Source organism: Solea solea, chromosome 9, assembly GCF_958295425.1.
Source record: "Solea solea chromosome 9, fSolSol10.1, whole genome shotgun sequence".
Classification (NCBI taxonomy): Eukaryota; Metazoa; Chordata; class Actinopteri; order Pleuronectiformes; family Soleidae; genus Solea; species Solea solea.
In genome coordinates, this window is record NC_081142.1 from 24,105,012 (window position 1) to 24,122,822 (window position 17,811).

General features: G+C 41.4%; 2 protein-coding genes across 5 annotated transcripts in view; one reads left to right on the plus strand and one right to left on the minus strand.

Moving 5' to 3' along the window:
* Positions 1–7,873, plus strand: part of phactr1 (phosphatase and actin regulator 1) — a 27,658-nt gene extending 19,785 nt beyond the window's left edge. For both annotated transcript variants that reach the window (XM_058639028.1, XM_058639027.1), the window contains exons 7-13: positions 46–257; positions 1,805–1,961; positions 3,300–3,355; positions 3,475–3,536; positions 4,446–4,586; positions 5,087–5,163; positions 5,781–7,873. In XM_058639028.1, the coding sequence (XP_058495011.1) occupies positions 46–257; positions 1,805–1,961; positions 3,300–3,355; positions 3,475–3,536; positions 4,446–4,586; positions 5,087–5,163; positions 5,781–5,796 (721 nt within the window). In that variant the 3' untranslated portion in view covers positions 5,797–7,873. The remainder of the gene's footprint in view (positions 1–45; positions 258–1,804; positions 1,962–3,299; positions 3,356–3,474; positions 3,537–4,445; positions 4,587–5,086; positions 5,164–5,780) is intronic.
* Positions 7,482–17,793, minus strand: tbc1d7 (TBC1 domain family, member 7). Of its 3 annotated transcripts, XM_058639032.1 has the most exons (9): positions 17,524–17,793; positions 17,262–17,381; positions 16,486–16,566; positions 15,470–15,660; positions 12,095–12,232; positions 10,742–10,887; positions 8,352–8,481; positions 8,151–8,258; positions 7,482–8,050 (listed from the first exon to the last, which is right to left on the minus strand). In XM_058639032.1, exons 2-8 carry the CDS (start codon positions 17,371–17,373, stop codon positions 8,172–8,174), a joined length of 885 nt encoding a protein of 294 aa, XP_058495015.1. In that variant the 5' UTR covers positions 17,374–17,381; positions 17,524–17,793; the 3' UTR covers positions 7,482–8,050; positions 8,151–8,171. The 3 variants fall into 3 exon arrangements, with proteins under 3 accessions (XP_058495015.1, XP_058495016.1, XP_058495014.1); XM_058639033.1 differs by having other exon boundaries at positions 7,482–8,258; positions 17,326–17,381; positions 17,524–17,792; XM_058639031.1 differs by having other exon boundaries at positions 7,482–8,258; positions 17,524–17,792.
* Positions 17,794–17,811: the final 18 nt, after the last annotated feature.

Here is a 17,811-nt window from a genome sequence, read left to right on the forward strand (position 1 = left end):
AAAAACTATCTTTAAAAACTGTCCCACATGTCCCCCCCCCCCCAGTTCCATGATGCACGTTGTTCCCACGATGATGATCGAGTGCAACAACGACAAAGAGAACCTCCCCAACGAGGCCGACTACGAGGACATGCCGGGTATGTACAAGGACGAGGGGGAAGACGAGGAGGACGACGATGATGAGGAGGACGATGAAGATGAGGAGGACGACGAAGATGAGGAGGACGACGAAGATGAGGATGAAGCTCTTTTTACAAGTAGGTGTAGGTTTCCTTCTCCTGTGGTTGTTTCATGAGCGGTTTGATAAGTGAAACTCCAGGTGAGTTCTGGACATGGAATGGTGGTCAACCAGAAGGTCAAGAGTTTGATTCCTGAGGGCCACAGGGCAAGACACCGAATCCCCAAGACGGCTGTGGCAGTAGAAAGATGTGAGAAACTGAAGAAGAGGCTGTGTGAGCAGAAACCTGGTGGGTTAGGCTAAGGTTAGAGAGGTGGGGCTATTTGTTCTGTACTTGAAAAAGAAAATGAAAAGGAGGCATTTTGAGATTTTTTTTTTCACTCTGGGACCTGTCAGGTTCTCCCAAAAACGCTGGTTCTGTGCGGCTAAAAGGAAAGGAAATCATCTTTAAAGTCATTATACAACCGAATTATGGAGGTCAGATCTCGGAAGGTCGATCAGAGGGGCTGCCGCCGCCACAAGAGACCAACCTGACATGTTTTCATGGTGGGAGGAAACCTCGCAGACACAGGAAACAGAAAGGTCCCAGACCAGGAGTCGAACCCAGCACCTTCTCGCTGTGAGGCAACAGTGGGGGTTTTTTCTGCCTTTCAGAAACAAAAATGACAAAGTGCTCGTCGTTAATATTAAAAACTGTACATAAAATCCAGAACCAATAAAAAAAAATATAAGAAAAGATAAAACAAGGAAATAGTGAAATAAAAATGTTTCTAGTTGTTTAGTGAAAGACTGTGTGTGTGAGCAAGAGCCTCCATATGGTTACACACACACACACAGTGTCACACATGGTTGGAAACGCTCGGAGCTGCACTCTGTAATCACACATGTGAATTATTTACATGGAGAAGATTATGCATTTAGTGAATGCAGTTCATATTGTGTACTACACTGAATATGAAAGGAGGGAAATGAAAAGGATTGTTGAGTTAAAACTGAGCTGTGTTGTCATCTGACGTGGAAACAATTAAACTAAAAATAAAGGTTCAATAATTCACCAAATATGCAGCCTCCACAAGAAACAGAACAAGATCATGTCAGGAAATTTCTAAGAGCAGTGGAATCTCTTCTCTTCCAGTTTCCTCAATAACTGTAAGCTGTAAATAAATCTTTCATGTCTGTTTTCATTGATGAACGGTGAGAATAGCCACGATCGCTCACTATAATCAGTGCATCGCTGGCGACACGTTTGCACAAGCGCACTTTGTCGCCATAGTTACGCAGCGGTAATTCCAACAGTTTCTGAAAGAGAAGTTTCCCACGTCAAAGCCGACGTGTGCTTTTTACGGTAATTTCACTCACGCTGTTGCAGGAAGACAGAGAATCAGCGTCTTTGTCGCCAGAGAGGAGAGAGCGGGAAGAACAACATGCACATAGAGAGACAATTGTTATTGTACATATGTTTTAAACTTTTTTTAAACAAATTTAACACACAAGTTACAACTGCAGTGTTTTTCTATTACACCCTTTTGTTTTTCTTCATTTTAAACAGTGATACTTCCAGTATAGTAGATACTGGAAGATAGAGTTCCACAGTGATATCACTTCTTCACTGTCTGACCCCTGCAGGCACATTAGCCATGAAGGTCCTTCGAAAGGACTCGCTGGCCATCAAGCTGAGTAACCGTCCGTCAAAGAGGGAACTGGAGGAGAAAAACATTCTGCCGCTGCAGTCGGACAAGGAGAGGCTCGAGTTCCGACAACAAACGGCCACTAAACTGACCAGGTACACACACACACACACACACACGCGCACACACACACACGCGCACACACACACACACACACACACACGGAGGTTTCATGTGAGGAAAACAAGACGAGCACATGTCGGCCCAGTCACCTGCTACCTGACCCTGAACCTGACTGTTGAAATCAGGGAGGAGGCAGAGAGTACGAAACATTAAAGTTTAGATCATAAGTTACAAGTGGAGGAAAAAGTGTAAATATTGTTGCCAGATTTCCAAAATAAAAGCACCCAAACACACTGAAGTCACAGGAACGTAGAGTGTAAACGCGCAGGTGTTCCAAAACTACTTCCACCAGGAAATCTTTGTCAAACAACTTATATAGAGTTTTATCGCACATTGAGTCGTCATGACTGAAAATGTAACATTCAAAGTCATAACTGTCTGGATTATTTCCATGAGTTCAGTCAGTGACTTTTAACACCAAAACAAAACGACCTAAACAGGACGTTGTGATGAAGCATGAACTGTGGCCAGCACGCGCCTGTGTGTTCCCGCTTAGAGTCTGTCCAAGATCACTTTGGAACACCAATAACACGCTTCCAACAAGACATGAGTTCACGATGGACCAGCACCTGTTAATGCTGGAAAGTCTCTCAGAGCACAGATGGTGAACTCCCCACGACATTCACTCGAATCCCCTGCACTTGGTCGCGACTGTACTCGGATCCTCGTCATGAAGATCATTACTTGGATGTGATTCAGGCTGCGTTGGAGACGGAGAAGCGGAGAAAGCGCTCCTGCTCTGTGTCTGTCTGCTGCAGATGAGGGACATGAACCCTCACTGTCTGATATGTTCTATGAGATTCTCCTAAATTGAATTATTCTTTGAAGCACGATTATTACTCTATATATCTATAATATTATATACTATAATTGCAATGCTTTGACTTTAGTGAGGTAAGTACACACAGTCCCATTCATAACGACAAAAAACAATGGTACATAATTTACACTGGCAACTCATTTAGTTATAATTTAATCGTTGCAGAGTCAAGTGTGTACAATTTTGTTTTTTTTACATTTGAAAGAATTTGTACTGTAATTTATATCAGGAGCCATTTTGGACCACTGTGTTTTTATAATGGACAAACTAAATAAGTTTTGATGCTAAGTGAAGGCATTCAAGTTAAATTATACACACTTTACCTTTAAGCCATCACTGTAGATTTATCACATGGCCACATACTGTAAGTCATACTGCACTGCCTTTACACACAGTGCAAATTCAAAAGATACAGAATCCTGAGAATTGACGTTACTGTCACTGTGAGACCCTGAAATATCTATTCTCCCTGGTTTGTTTTATTTGTCAGGCGGTTGAGTCAAAGGCCGACAGCAGAGGAGCTGGAGCAGAGGAACATCCTCAAACGTACGTCACATGCACACACTCATTTATTATTATTATTATTAGCATTATTATTATTATCATCACTGCGACGTGTGTGTTTGTGTGTGTGTGATTACCGTCTCTTTTTCTGTTCCCTCCAGCTCGAAACGATCAGGAGGAGCAGGAGGAAAAGCGGGAGATCAAGAGACATTTGTCCAAAAAGGTAAGACAGACATGGACCTCATTTCTGAGGAACTGGTTAAGTGTGGGATTATGGTTAGTTTAGTGTCAGGGATAACACTTCACAAACCTGTGTTTTATTTTAAATAACTTAATCAGGGCCGCGACAACCTGACTGAGCTACATGTTGTAGTTTGACCTGCGTGTGACCTTCACACTGATCCCTCCCTCATGTAAACGTCCCACAACAATCGATCAATAACACCGTCTGTGAGGAGAAATCTGTGAGAAACGAGTCAGATTTACACACTTCTGTACGATTCTGGAATTCTACAGCCATAAAATCAAAATAAACCGGCCTGATTAGAGGGTCAACGCTCCTCCAATTAACTTCCGTCTCTCTGGATCTAAGTCACTGTTATTAGTTGTCGTTCCGAGTCGCGCTGCGAGTGACGCAGAAGACACTTTAAAATCCTATCTGAGTGACCCAGATGTTCAGATTCAAACATTCAAAACTACCTCCGTGTGTGGTTTGAATCAGCTTCTCATGTGTGTTTTCTTTTAGCCACAAAACAATCAAGAAGTCTAGATAGAGTAAATATAACCCCTGTAGTTGGAGACTTGAGTGGAGTACAAACCAAATGACCTTTGAATCTCAATTACTTTCCACAGACTGGACAAATAGAATCATTCTAGCACCGACTGTCCTCTCTGCTCAGGCACATCTTCCTCAGCACGCATGTTAACTAACGTCTGTCTGTCTGTTCCTCGCAGAACTGTCCAAACGCTCGCATGACTTCAGGTGACTCAGTCAGGGCACCAGTGCAGAATCTGACGTTGTTTGGATAAGAAATACAATAATAGATATTATGGTAGAAAACATCCAATTTTGAATTGGGATTAAATCTGACGAACACTGACTGGACGCCACTGCCTTCCTGTCTCCCTGTAGCTCAGTCAGAGGCCGACGGTGGAGGAGCTGAGGGAAGCAAAGATCCTCATCCGTTTCAGTGACTACGTGGAGGTGGCAGAGGCTCAGGACTACGACAGGAGAGCAGACAAACCCTGGACCCGGCTAACAGCCGCTGATAAGGTTCCCTGCTAACTCACAGTCATACTTCAGGGGTTTTTTTGTAGTGTGGTTGACGACTGTATGTTTCACTTCCTCATATAACAGTCCGAACACTCACTGAACTGACTGAAATTGAAGTTTGCACCAAACTCTATGGGGGAAAAAAGGCGTTTTTTTAGCTCATGAAGACAAAGGCGCTTTGTTAGTTTGTGCCACTGAGGTCAATCTGAACAAAAGGATTTAAAACACTGAACAAAATAACATGTATGGATTTACTGAATCGCTGATTTTCTCTATGGGCTTTGGTGTGGGAGAGTGAGTGAGTTACAGAACAACACAAGCTGCGACTCACGCAGATGTAGATACTATTCACGGAGCCTGTTTTTATGTGATTATAATCTGTTTTTCCTTGTGTCCTCGCAATGCAACCACACTTCAGAAAAATGATCTGAACTCGACTTAATCTGGATTAACAGTGGTTATGTAGTGTATGTTGACATGTCGGCGTGTTTGTCGTCCAGGCTGCGATAAGGAAGGAGTTAAACGAGTTCAAAAGCACAGAGATGGAGGTGCACGAGTCGAGCCGTCATCTGACCAGGTGAGACGACACAGCAGCAGCATTACTGCCCCCATCAGGCTGTAAAGCACATTACACATCAGCACAACTGACAACTCCTGTACAACTGAAAGGTTTTTCCAGATGTCTGTCAAAAAAAGGGAATGGGGAAAAACGGGATTTGAATTCTCCACATTTTACAAAAGAAACTTGACTTTCCACTGACTAGCCAGAGTGCCGTCACAGGAAGAGACTTCCCACACACACACATCAAGCCGAACAGCGCTGAGCTGTTCACTGCCAGGGAAATACCTATATTTAACAGAGGAAACATAACTTAGCCAAGTTATGTTTCCACTAGCATACTACCTCTGGCGAGGTTCCAGACGAGCTGAGGCGATACTATGTATGACGTCGTCAGACTGCCGGCCACTGATTGGTCAGAGTGTCGTCACAGGAAGAGACGTCCGACACAAGAATCAAGCTGAACAATGCCGAACTGTAGATCAGTTAAAAAGACTTAACAATCCTAAAAATGTGGGTTAATCTGCAACAATATAGCTGGAAAATGGCCCACTTGTCACTTGACTTGGGGGTAAATGCAGATTCAACACAGTGAAAAAAGTCATTTAAATCTGTCACGTTTTCTCTCTCTGCAGGTTTCATCGACCGTAAAAAATCGACAACAAAGTGCGACCTCTCTGGGCTCATCTTCTATCGGCCTGCTACTCGCTGCCCTTGCTCCGCTCACTGCTCCTACTCCATTTACAGGACGCCGTCGACTTCCAAAACTGACAAAGTGAAGCCGAGCTGGAGCCATCGCAGGAAACAAAAAACAAACAAAAACTTCAGATGAATTAAGTTCACAGCTGGCGTCTCCTTTCAGTGGAGATTTTACAGACTTCTTGGAATTTTAAAAGCTTTTTAATCGTCTTTTTTTTCTTTTAAGAAGAAGAAGGCGACGTGTTTACTTTGCAGCACTTTTGATTTTGATGTCAGTCGGTGCCAACGTGGAGGACGGAAACACACAGATTTTCTTCTTAATTTTCACCATGTTCTCAGATGCACTTTATTTTCCCCTCACAGAGGTTAAACTACTCCACATTTATCTCATTTATTATGGAGGCTCTTAACAGTAAGTGGGTCCAGGGGTCATTTTATGAAGATGTAAAAAAAAACACATAAATTTGCCTTCAAATCCTGTTTCCACATGGAAGATTTGCTTTTGTTCACTTCAGAGTGGGACAGTGGTGCGACAGCACCCCCTAATGGTTAAAATGAGTATTACAAAAACAAACACTGCAAAACCTCTGAAAAGGAGAACCGATCTCTTAAAAGAAATCATCCGATTAGGGCTGCAACCAACAATTATTTTCATAATTGATTAATTTGTCCTTTACTTTATCGATTAATCAAGAACTTGTTTGATCAGAAAGTGTTTCTCAAACATGGAAATGATATTCTCAAATGTTTTTGTCCACAAACCAAAATTGATTCAGTTTTGTTGATTTCTTTGTATTATGGAGCAAAGAAACCAAAGAAAATATTCACATTTAAAGGGCAGTTTCACCCATTTTTTTTCACTTGGTCAAATGAAGGATAAACTTAAAATCATTATGATGCTGCTGTGTTTGTTTATATTATATAAATAATTATAGTTACTTTTTTTTTTACTCATAAAACTTGACAGAATCTTGACAGTAAAGAGCAGTGTGCTTTTATTTTCTTTAAAGGAACTGACTTTGACCTTGACTTTGTCAATTTTATTCAGGATATTCAATCCAAACTTCCTGTATTGTGCGAATGAGACACGTGTCTCAGATCCCGTCTCATGATCAGATAACACATTTATCTCTGAGAATTAGTTAAAAAAAAAAATTATATTTTTAGGGTGAAGTGGCCTCTTAAGAAGCTGAAAAATCAGAGAAACTTCAACTGATTAATCGCTTATCAAAACCGTTAGTAGTAAACCGTTGCAGCCCTACATCCTGGAAATTATTTTTCGACTCGTCTTCGAGGCCTTCCATACGTTCACAACACGTTTAAGCCAAAATTTCCCCAAATCTTAATAAACTGCATCTTCAAAGCCGGTAAAGATAAATTCTGATCTACTACCGCAATCACATTTAATCAACTGAGCAATAATTTCAAACCTGTTAGTTCCTCGTCTGTCGATGCTGGGGCTGCATTCACGGGAAGTGGAGGGGGAGCTTGAATGCGTCCCATAGCGCTGTCCACACTGTCCAATGAACCACCGCGTCGCTGTGCCTACAGTGTCATTTACAGGGATTTTAAAAAAAGTTGCCAAATTCACTCGTTTCATCGCACACAGAATATTAACTGTAGACGCACGAGTCAAATGTCTCTGATGAACAGTGAGAAAAATCTGTTTATTTTTTTCAGTTTACATCGCACGGAGGAAGAGGGTATGAAGGGTTTTCCTCCTGATTTTCATTGTTTACAATCCATCGTCCATGATTATTGAGTGTCTGCTACGTTTGTGTGTGTGTGTGTGTGTGTGTGTGTGTGATTGAGAGGGGGGGAAGGAGTCAGTAGTGTCACTGTCTCTTGTTGAGAAACATTTTCTCAGAGTTATACAAACGTGTACATAGTAAAAGAAACTAAGCGAGACTTTTCAGATGTTTTTTTTTTGTAAAGCAGAAAAACCTGCATGTGGGAATTAATTTATTGTGAGTCTTCTATGATGTATGCAGTTTCTTAAAGAAGTGAACTTATTAAAAAGATAAGTTTATGCTTCCTTGTCAATGACTTTCCTCCAGCGTCAATCCTTGGTAACAGGAGCAGTAGTTTTCAGTGTTGATGTGTCCCCGGAGCTCAATCCCCTTCCCTGTGTGCAGTATTCTCTGGGGAAAACTGAACCAGTCAAAGATGAAAAGTGGCTCCCACTGCTTATCAAAAGCAGCCCGCTCTTCAGTTCAGTCGAGTAGAGAGAGAAGAGAAGAGTGAGTGAGTGAACGTCTCTGTGGAGTTGAGAGGAGGTCCTGGTGGATTCTGGGAAAGCATCTCACCTCTGGCACGTCACCACGTGGCTACACAGCATGCACCAGCGTGCCGCAGTATTTATGCCACAGATCGATGGCTTTAGTCACAATGGCGTCAGTGTTTTCCCGCGGTATCTGGACAGAGGACAAACAAAATCAGTGAGAGGCTTCTTTAAAAACGTTGTGTTGGTGACTCATGCTGTGAGTGTCGTGCTTTCAGTGACTCACATTACACAGAAACTTGACCATGCCTTCAGGCCGGTTGATGCCCAGCAACATGATTTTGCAGCTCAGCAAAATCTCCAGGGCAACAAATACCAGAATCTTACAGGAGCCGCTGATCACTTTGTCCCAAACCCTAAAAAATAATCCAAATTCATAGTCAGTCATCATCATCTACCGCTTTATCCTCCACCAGAGGGTTGCGGGGGGTGCTGTGCCAATCTCAGCTACATCGGGCGATAGGCAGGGTACACCCTTGACAGTTCGCCAGTCCATCGCAGGGCCACACACAGATAGAGACAAACAACCATTCACTCTCACACTCACTCCTATGGTCAATTTAGAGTGTCCAATTTACCTAATCCCCACATTGCATGTTTTTGGACTGTTGGAGGAAGCCGGAGAGAACCCACGCACGCACGGGGAGAACATGCAAACTCCATGCAGAAAGGCCCTTGTTCCAACCAGGCCTCGAACCCGGGTCTTCTCGCTGCAAGTGCTAACCACTACATCACCGTGTGGCCCCCAAATTCATAGTAATATTAGAGTTGTTCCGATTCCGATACCAGTATCGGAAATGCCTCCGATACTGCTGAAAATGTGGGCATCGGTATCGGAGTCCATGCACCGATCCGATACCACGTAATGTATTAGAGCTCCGTTAGCTCTGACGCGGTTCTTCTTCGCCGCTCTTGAAACAGTTGCGCTGTGCTGTTTTAGAGATGTGAAGAAGAACTGATCACCCGACACCTGTAGACAAGGAGCTAACGTTAGCTCATCATGTCGGCGGTTTGGCAGTATTTACCAGTTAGCTCCATTTGCGTTGTTAGCTGCGTTAGCTCCGTTAGCGCGCCTACAGTCAAACTGGAGCGCCCCTGTTTATTAAACGAAAAGAGCAGCGCTACAACTAACCAGCGTACTTGTGTCCTGCGTATGTATGCCTCTGTTTTTAAAGTTTAGCGTTACTTCAGAGACTCATTTTATCTGGAGTCATGTAAAAAAGATGTCACACGCGTCCTTTCCCGGTCAGTCGTCATGGAAACATGAAGCTCTGCCAGTGCTGCGGTGTTTGGACCAGAGTCAAACAAACGTACAAGCTGAAAAACGAAATAACATATCACTTGGAAAAATAAATGGTGTCCATTTGCTGTATTTGTTCATGTTTTACAGAGGGTTTAACCTGAGCCAAACCTTACTACCAATGATAATCATATCACAGTCATGCAGGCATAGTATGATATATTTTTTTTTATAACACACTGGTATCGGTATCGGTACTCTGTATCGGCCGATACCCACAGCACAAGTATCGGAATCGGTATCGGGAGGGAAAAAATGGTATCGGAACATCTCTAAGTAATATATATTAAATGTGTGGCATTTCTACTGATATCACTTGTGTTTCTTATCCAAACGCTCCACAAACACTGATGCCCTCAGTAAATCACCTACCAGTGAACTGCTGGGACACTTGTACGATTATGTTCCTTACGTTTATAGATAAAGCTAATGTTCACATCGTGTGAATGATTTAAAAGAAGAGTGGAGCTCTGAATTTAGTGTCAACATAAGATCAGTAGCTTCCCACCAGAATCACAATGTCATCTCGTCTTCGGAGAGTTAAAAATTATATAGTCCTATATTTTAGGTGTTAATAAAAGGTTAAATACCTTTTAAATAAGCTTTCATACACACTTATACTGAACCCAGTCTTAAACTGCGGTTTGTTTTATGTTCTGTGGAAATCAACACGTACATAACAGCCTGCTCTGAGCTCTTGTTCAAGTGCACAGTTAAGACACTTTACATTTTTGAGCCTGTGCACCTTTATCTCTTTGATGTTATTGTTCAAGGTCAGTTTTTTTTCCTCATCCACACAGACGGACTAAAACAACGGATGTTGTTCACTGCAAATTCAATTTAATCCAACATCCAGGCTCCAACTACGTCTACTGGACTCAGAAATATGTCAAATGGGAGTTTGAGGGCTTCTGATTGAAGGTTCAGTGTGTGGGATTTAGTGGCAACTCGTGGTGAAGTTAGAGATTATGACAAACTGTGTAGCACCTTCCCCTCAAAACATGTAGAATCTACTGCGGCGTCGGAGCCAAAGTTTGGAGTGTAGGTCCTCGGCTAACTTCAGAAGTACGGTTTTAAAGTTGTTAGTTTAAAGTGACTAGAAACAAATAATGAATATTAAATGTTATATTGACAGTTTGGAGTCCTCTCTAAATGCTACAAACAGAGACTATAAGTTTTGTGGGAGCCACAAAAACAAGCTGTTTTGCGTCCAAAGGTATGACGTGGAGGTAAAGCATTGATAGTAGCCTAAAACAAAAATCTCTGGGTTAAATCATTTAAAGACACTGTATGGATCGGCGTTAAAGTAATCTGACCTCTGCAGGCTGGATTCTGGGAGGCAGCCAGCGAAGCAGTATTTGAACCAGAGGTTGTACGGCAGCTGAGTTAAGGCTCCGGTGTTCTTCAGATGGCTCAGCAGACGAGGCTCCTCCAGACTCAGATAATGCTCCAGGCTCTTTGGCTGCAACACAACACAACACAACACAACAACATCCTTATTCATGATGAAGCACTGACTCTTGAAAGTTTTAGTTTCAGTATAAAGTATTTAATAGCCTTAGGAGATAAATATTGTTAACTGTATTTATTTATTAATCTATTTCATTATATCTATTTATTTTATCCCTCTTGTATTCAGGTTACACATTCATATTTTAGTCACTGATGTTTCCCTTGTGGTTGATTTTGAGATAGAGATATTATAATATTTGTTTCGATCCAAACCAATATGTGCTGGTCGGGAAGGTTGATGGGATGTTTCTTATCCTGTGAAGTAATTATGGTGTGTTTCCACCGACTCGCCTTGCCTCGCCACGGTTAAGTTTCCACTAGCATAGTAACCTGGTACCAGGTACTTTTTTTACTAGGTTCCAAGCCAGCTGAGGCGATACTATGCGTGACGTCGTCAGACTGCCAGCCACTGATTGGTCAGAGTGTGGTCACAGGAAGAGACGTCCAACACAAGAATCAAACTGAACAATGCCAAACTGTAGATCAGTTAAAAAGACTTAACAATCCTGAAAATGTGGGTTAATCTCCAACAATAACCAGCAAAATGTCTAAAATCTCAATATTTAACAGAGGAGTCTGGTGTATTTAGTGACAGCACAAAACCTGCCGCTGTATTTCAGGTCAGTGAATGTGTGAAGAACTGAACAAATAGTTTTAATGAACTGATTCTAATGATTCAGTTACACTTAAAACAACTGCTTTACAAGTCACTAGTCACTCGTTTGTGTGTGTGTGTGTAAAATTAAGTCACAGCGGTTTCATGCCGTGATGACTCTGCCCACGTTGAGTAGGTACTATTTTTTAGTGGAAAACCAAACCTAAACCGTGCCGTGGCGAGCTGGGACCACAGCTCTGACCAGATTTGAATTGCTTTGTGTATAACATGCTATATAAAAACACTTTGCGTCACAAATATTAAAAACCACTTAATTCTACAAACATCAACACTGATAATTTGACTTTTCAGGCCACATTTCCAAATCAGGGCCTGAAGCTCAAACATCATCATCTGTGTGAGAAACAACAACACGATGTTTTGCTTTCATGAGCTCTCAGCGTAACATTCTCAACGATCTGCAAACAAACAAACTTCAGTAACGGAATCCTTTTTTTTTTTTTAATTATTTTACTGATATCAAATATACTTTACACTTTACCAGATGAGGAATGGAGTCTCCAAACTTCAGGTGGAACTGACTGATGAAACACTTGATCAGCCAATAGCAGTCGACTGGATTGTCTACAATCTCCTCCATCGCTCTGCTGATGGAGAGGAAGTCCTCATTTTCTTCATCCTGGGAAAAAATAAATAAAACATTATACACTACACTTTGTCCACTTCAGCATCAGAGAATGACGGCCTCTGTTAGGGCCAGTGAGAGTGAGTGTACAAATGCTACAAAACAAAACATACAGCAGTACTGACTCAACTTTATCAATGAAGTCATGTATATATATTCATATCAGTGCTGGGCAGTACAACAGTATTTTACTACACAAGAGTGAGTGTGTGCTCGTATCAAGCAAGAGAGGGAGCCACATCTTGGTTGACATTTAAATTCAAGGACTTTCCAGACCCAATTCCCCTCAATTCAAGGACTGAATGTGCTGACACAGTTTAAGATGGGAGGACAACTTGTAAGAGCGTCTTCGTCCATGATGGCGTCCACTTTTATTGCATCTGGACAAGTGATTGTCCTTGGGATCTTGGGTCAAAGTCAGTCTTTGTAAATTGTCCATGGTGAGACAGAGATCTTGGAATTTTCACGTTGTTATTTGCTCTCTCTCTGCTTAACTTTACTCGCTCATTGTTCTGCACGGAATCTCACATCAACGGCAGAGAGAGAGAGAGAGAGAGAGAGAGAGACAATGGACAGTGTCCACAACGCCGCTAGTAATTATGACTCCACGAAGGCCTCGTCTCCGTACATCGAGCAATGCAGGGCATGAAACATTAGCTCAACTTCACTTCTTTCTTGCGTCAAATGCAAACACTTTCAATGACCTGTGTCTATTTATTTACACAAACTTTCAAGGATTTCCAAGCGTAGCAATCACAGGAACATTTCCAAAATACTGCAATTATTGACCCACAGCCAGTCACTGATGTTTCAGTGAGTGACGTTTTTGAGAACACATGATTAATAGCAGTAATATTGGCTAAGTGGTAAACAATACAATCGTTGTCCACTCAGGCTCTAGGAAAGCCTGGAGTCAACCTCAAAGATGTGAGGGATGAGACTGCTGAGCCAAAACCATAAACCACCAGCCAAACAAAACACAACTGTGGTCACACTCCCAATGTTATTAAATGAAATAATGTGGATGACTTAAGAGAAAGATTCTGACTGATGAATTTAAAGAACGAGAATCAGAAAGAGATTCAGGTTCAGGTTCTAAAGGTTCAGTGAGGGTTCATTGGAAAGAATGTAATATACTTATCCAAGAAGTCTGTTAGCATTAGAGTTGTCATGATACCAAAATGAGTAACATTCTCAAAGGAGAGCACATTCTCCAAGAGATTCAGACAGCTCCGCTGTCACAAGGACAGATTCATTAAGTCATTCCTGCCATCAGCCATCAAAACTACAATAACTCTCTGTAATAGTACAAAAAAAATACTGCTCATTTGCACAATGCACATTTTCTACAGTATGACATTGCACTCCATTATGCCACTCCTTTATTATTGCACTTTTTTCTTTTCTCACTGTTGCACATTTTACATTTTATGTTTATAATATTGTTTGTATTGCTGCTTTATTAAAACAATTTCCCCTTGGTGATGAATAAAGTATTTCTATTCCATTCTATTCTATTCTAACCACGATACTATACCAGACAAAGTATCACGGTTCCGGGTATTATCGCGATACTGCAGCCTTTTTTTTAATTATTATTTTTATGAACTGCAATGTATTTGTACAAGTTATAAATACTTATTAATTATTTAGAATGATGTTTGGTGCATGTAGGCTAACTGTCTTTTAAAAAAAATCTATATGACAATAATGCTTCTTCTGCAACATAATAAGCCATACAGGACAAAATACAATTAACAGGAACTGATTCCCTGTGAAAACTTTATTTTCATGCATTTTCTATGTGCTTTATACTTTGACATCCTTTAACTCTTCATTCCTCAGCCTGTAAAAGGAGCATATAGCCTAATATTAGCCAATACTAACCTGGTATTCGACATATAAATCTGGGTGACAACACTGCAGGTGTTTTATGAGGTTGGATGTGTTCGCTCCTTTGGCTCCTATAGCTTGGTGGCAGCGCCTGCACAGTTTAAGTGCCTTGTTTAAAGCCAAAATAGTTCCAAATGTGACTTTTGGAGTTTGTTTTTTTGAGCAAAGTTAATGGTGCCACTGACGACGACGCCGCCGTGGCGGCAGACTCGCCGCTCAGGCCCGGTGCTTCTGCCATGGTGAGTGTGTTGTCTCGTGTTTGTGACTGTAAGCCGTGCACGCGTCTGGGCGAGACAGAACTTTAGCTTGATGTTTGTTTTGAAGCGAATTTCTATCGAAGCAGAGCTGTCTTCATGGAGTTCGTTCTTGCCGGCAGAAACACACCAACAGCCAATCATTCAGCAGCTGTGTAGTTTGGTTACAGTATTGGGTTTGTTTACAAGGGAGTAGCATGCAGCGAGAAGCCGGGAGGCCGGGAGGAGAGTAGAGGCGGCCGCTATGTAGCGGAAACTGGCCCCGGAAGTATAGTAATCCATGGTAGTACCGTCGTGTAGAATTTATAGTATAGTAGTAACCGTTACGATTTGGCACCGCAGGGTACCGTGGGTACCGAGGGTATCAACTCTAGTTAGCATGAGTGAGTAATCACATTTAATAAAAATTCCTTGTGGTTTTTCATAGCTTTATGTAGGGCAGTTGCCTAGTTTGATCAATATGTAGGGCAGTTGCCTAGTTTGCTCAATAGATGGTGCTGGTACATTATTTTTGCCCTCAGGGGGGTTTAGCAATTGCAGCCATTTGTCCTTCATACACCACCGTATATGAAGCTACATGGCTGCGTGATGGCCATTTTGTTTTAATGTTTTTCCTGTACACGAAAGGTAAGCACAAGTTGAATGGCTCTCTCTAATGAAGTTTGAATATTTTGAGTATTATGGTTGTAAAGTTATTCTGATGAATGGTCTGAAGAGCTTGGAAATATGTGACTTTATTTTGATTATATTTTTTATATAGGCTGCGAGTGTGGCTAGTTTTAAGCTGTACAGTTATTTCCGGTTTCGGTCGGAGTTGTTTTTATACATAACATTCTGGGTTACATTTACAATAAGCTATTTACATGTACATAAGGGTAAAGTTTAGGGTTCTCTATAATATGATAGTGTATTTTTATTGATGGCGTAATTCCAGAGCAGCACCACTCATTTTTGTTTTACAGGGACATACAGTAACATCTGGAACGTCTGGACTGGTCACTCCCACAGTCCCCCATGTCCCATTAAACTCAACCTAACCTGGACCAAAGTCACCACACAGATCATGTCGTGTTGTTCTTCTTACCGGCGGCGTGATCTCGGAGCACCTTGGGAGCACCTGGCTCTCCAGCTGGAACATGTGCAGGTAGACGTGGGTGGAGGGTGTGGAGGAGTTGACGTATCTCATGACCTCCAGCGCCTCCAGGATGTCCTGGTACTGTTCCTTCCTGTAGCCTCCAACCAGAGCATGAGAGTCACTGTGGGGCGGCAGGATGCCTGCACAACCAAGTCAAGAAGAGTGTTCACTAAATATTATTATTTTTATTTAATTTTTTACTACTTCTTCTTCTATGGGTTTTAATGGCAGCTTGCATCCATTGCTTTACTGCCATCTTCTGGTATTAGAAATCTCTTCCTCATCTACTCATCTCAGTCCGTCCTACAATACAAAGCCAGTGGGGTGGGGGGGGGGGGGGGGGGGGGGCAGTGTTATGATCAGTTGTTGCTTCAGTTGGTCAGGTTTAGGTTCAGCAACTTTGTGTCCAAATGATTTGGGTCAATTGAATTGAACCTGAATAAACTAAATGACCAGGTTTTTCCAGGCATATTCCAAGACGACAATATATCGACTCTCCATGCTCTAATTGTGAAAGAACTGTTGAGGGAACAAGACTTAATGTTGTGGATTTAACAGCCACAGAGTACTGAACTTAACTCCACTGAGAAGACCTAACACAGTTCAGACCATCACCTCATCATAACAACAACATCCTGGAGAAAAGTTGCTGCATTTTTGCAAATTGCAACATAGAGCATTTCTCAAATTTTGATTTAAAAGAAAGCCAAAATAAAGAAAAACAAAACATATTTAACAGTAAAATTATCATTTACAAAGTTGATCAGGTCTCATTTCAGACCTGATCCAGGACAACAACCCAAGAGTTACAGTCAAACAGGACAGACTGCAAAAGCCAGACGACACAAGTGTTTGATAAATTTTAAAATCTAGTCCAGTCAAATAATAATTTTCATTCATTTAAGTATTAAAATTGTTCAGCGTGGTTGGAGGTATGTATTCTGTGGTGTTTAAATGTTTCTCACCCAGCAGCACCTTCCACACATGGACTCGATACATGGAGGGGAGAGGGAACCTCTGACTGAAGGTGCTCAGCTTCTCTAAATCTGTAAAAGAGAGGAAGAGACTTCTGTTCGTTTAACAGAATCAAATCAACCACAACTTCTTGCAAAAAAAACTACTTAATGAAGTACTTATAATGTATAAATCTTAAGTATATGGGACATGATAGAACCCCTTCTATTGTTAAGTATGGAGATGTCCCTTTAAAAAAATAATCATACCAGAGGCTCAAATCCCTCCTGCCATCCTACTCTACAAAGTACAAATCTGTTTTTACTCATGAGATTTCAGAATGTGATGAAATAACAGGTATTTCGTTCGTTTGTTAGTTCGTTCAGCTTGTGCTGAGGAGGTGGGAACTAGCTGGTTCATAGTTCACACACTATAGAGTTTTGACTTATTTTCCATTACTGTCAGTCACGTTTGGACATATGGAAGACTGAAGTTTTCAATATTGATAATAAAATATAAGACATTACTTAATTATCATATCAACAAGCTGTGTTAAATATCTATGTGAAATAATTCAGAAAATTATTCAAACCCAATTAAGCATTCATTTTCACAGATACAATTTTTATTTTATTAGTCATGTTTGTTCAAGTCCGTTTTTATTTCTGTTAAAATTGTAACAGTATTGTATTTTTTAATTAATTACTGTAAAAACTGTACTGCAGTGTAGTACTGTGTCCTCCTTTTTGGTGCCATGCAAATGACCACCCTAACCCTATATACCCACCCAGAGGATTATCCTTGAGCAGTATCTCCAGTGATTTCTTCTCCTCCACTCCTCTGAAACCCACCTTCTCATAATAAGCAGAGCGGAAGTTTCTCTGGGGGTCGTCAGCCATGGTGTGATCTAAACACAATCCTTCAATGTCAGACTTTATTTTGACTTTGTTTAGATGACGTTTTTGTCGACATTTTCATTAGTAAACATAATTTTAACGTATAATACAAACAAACGAAACAGTCACACATGTTGATATAGTCGCTCTTACCTTGTTGTTTCCCTCACCTGTGCTGTCAGGTCCAAGCTAACTGCTACATAACTGCAGCTAACGAGCTAATGTTCGTTTAGACAGACAAAGCAACGACAAAAAAGGCACATTTTCCTTTTCTACCGCCTCTAACTTTTCTCTTTAAATGCGAGGCTGTGACACAACACTTAAATAAACGCCACTGCCACAGCGTTAGTGACACATTTCCACCCCCCAAAAAATAAATAGTTTGACGTCTGGACGTGCTAGCTCCGTGTTTGTACCAAGCACTTCCGGGTGAGACCTTCA

Coding starts and splice junctions, on each gene's coding strand:
- tbc1d7 (XM_058639032.1), bottom strand. CDS start 17,373: ATGGCTGACGACCCCCAGAGAAACTTCCGCTCTGCTTATTATGAGAAG. Junction 10,888..12,094: donor GAGACTCCATTCCTCATCTG/GTAAAGTGTAAA, acceptor GTTGTGTTGCAG/CCAAAGAGCCTGGAGCATTA. Junction 8,482..10,741: donor CCAGAATCCAGCCTGCAGAG/GTCAGATTACTT, acceptor ATTATTTTTTAG/GGTTTGGGACAAAGTGATCA.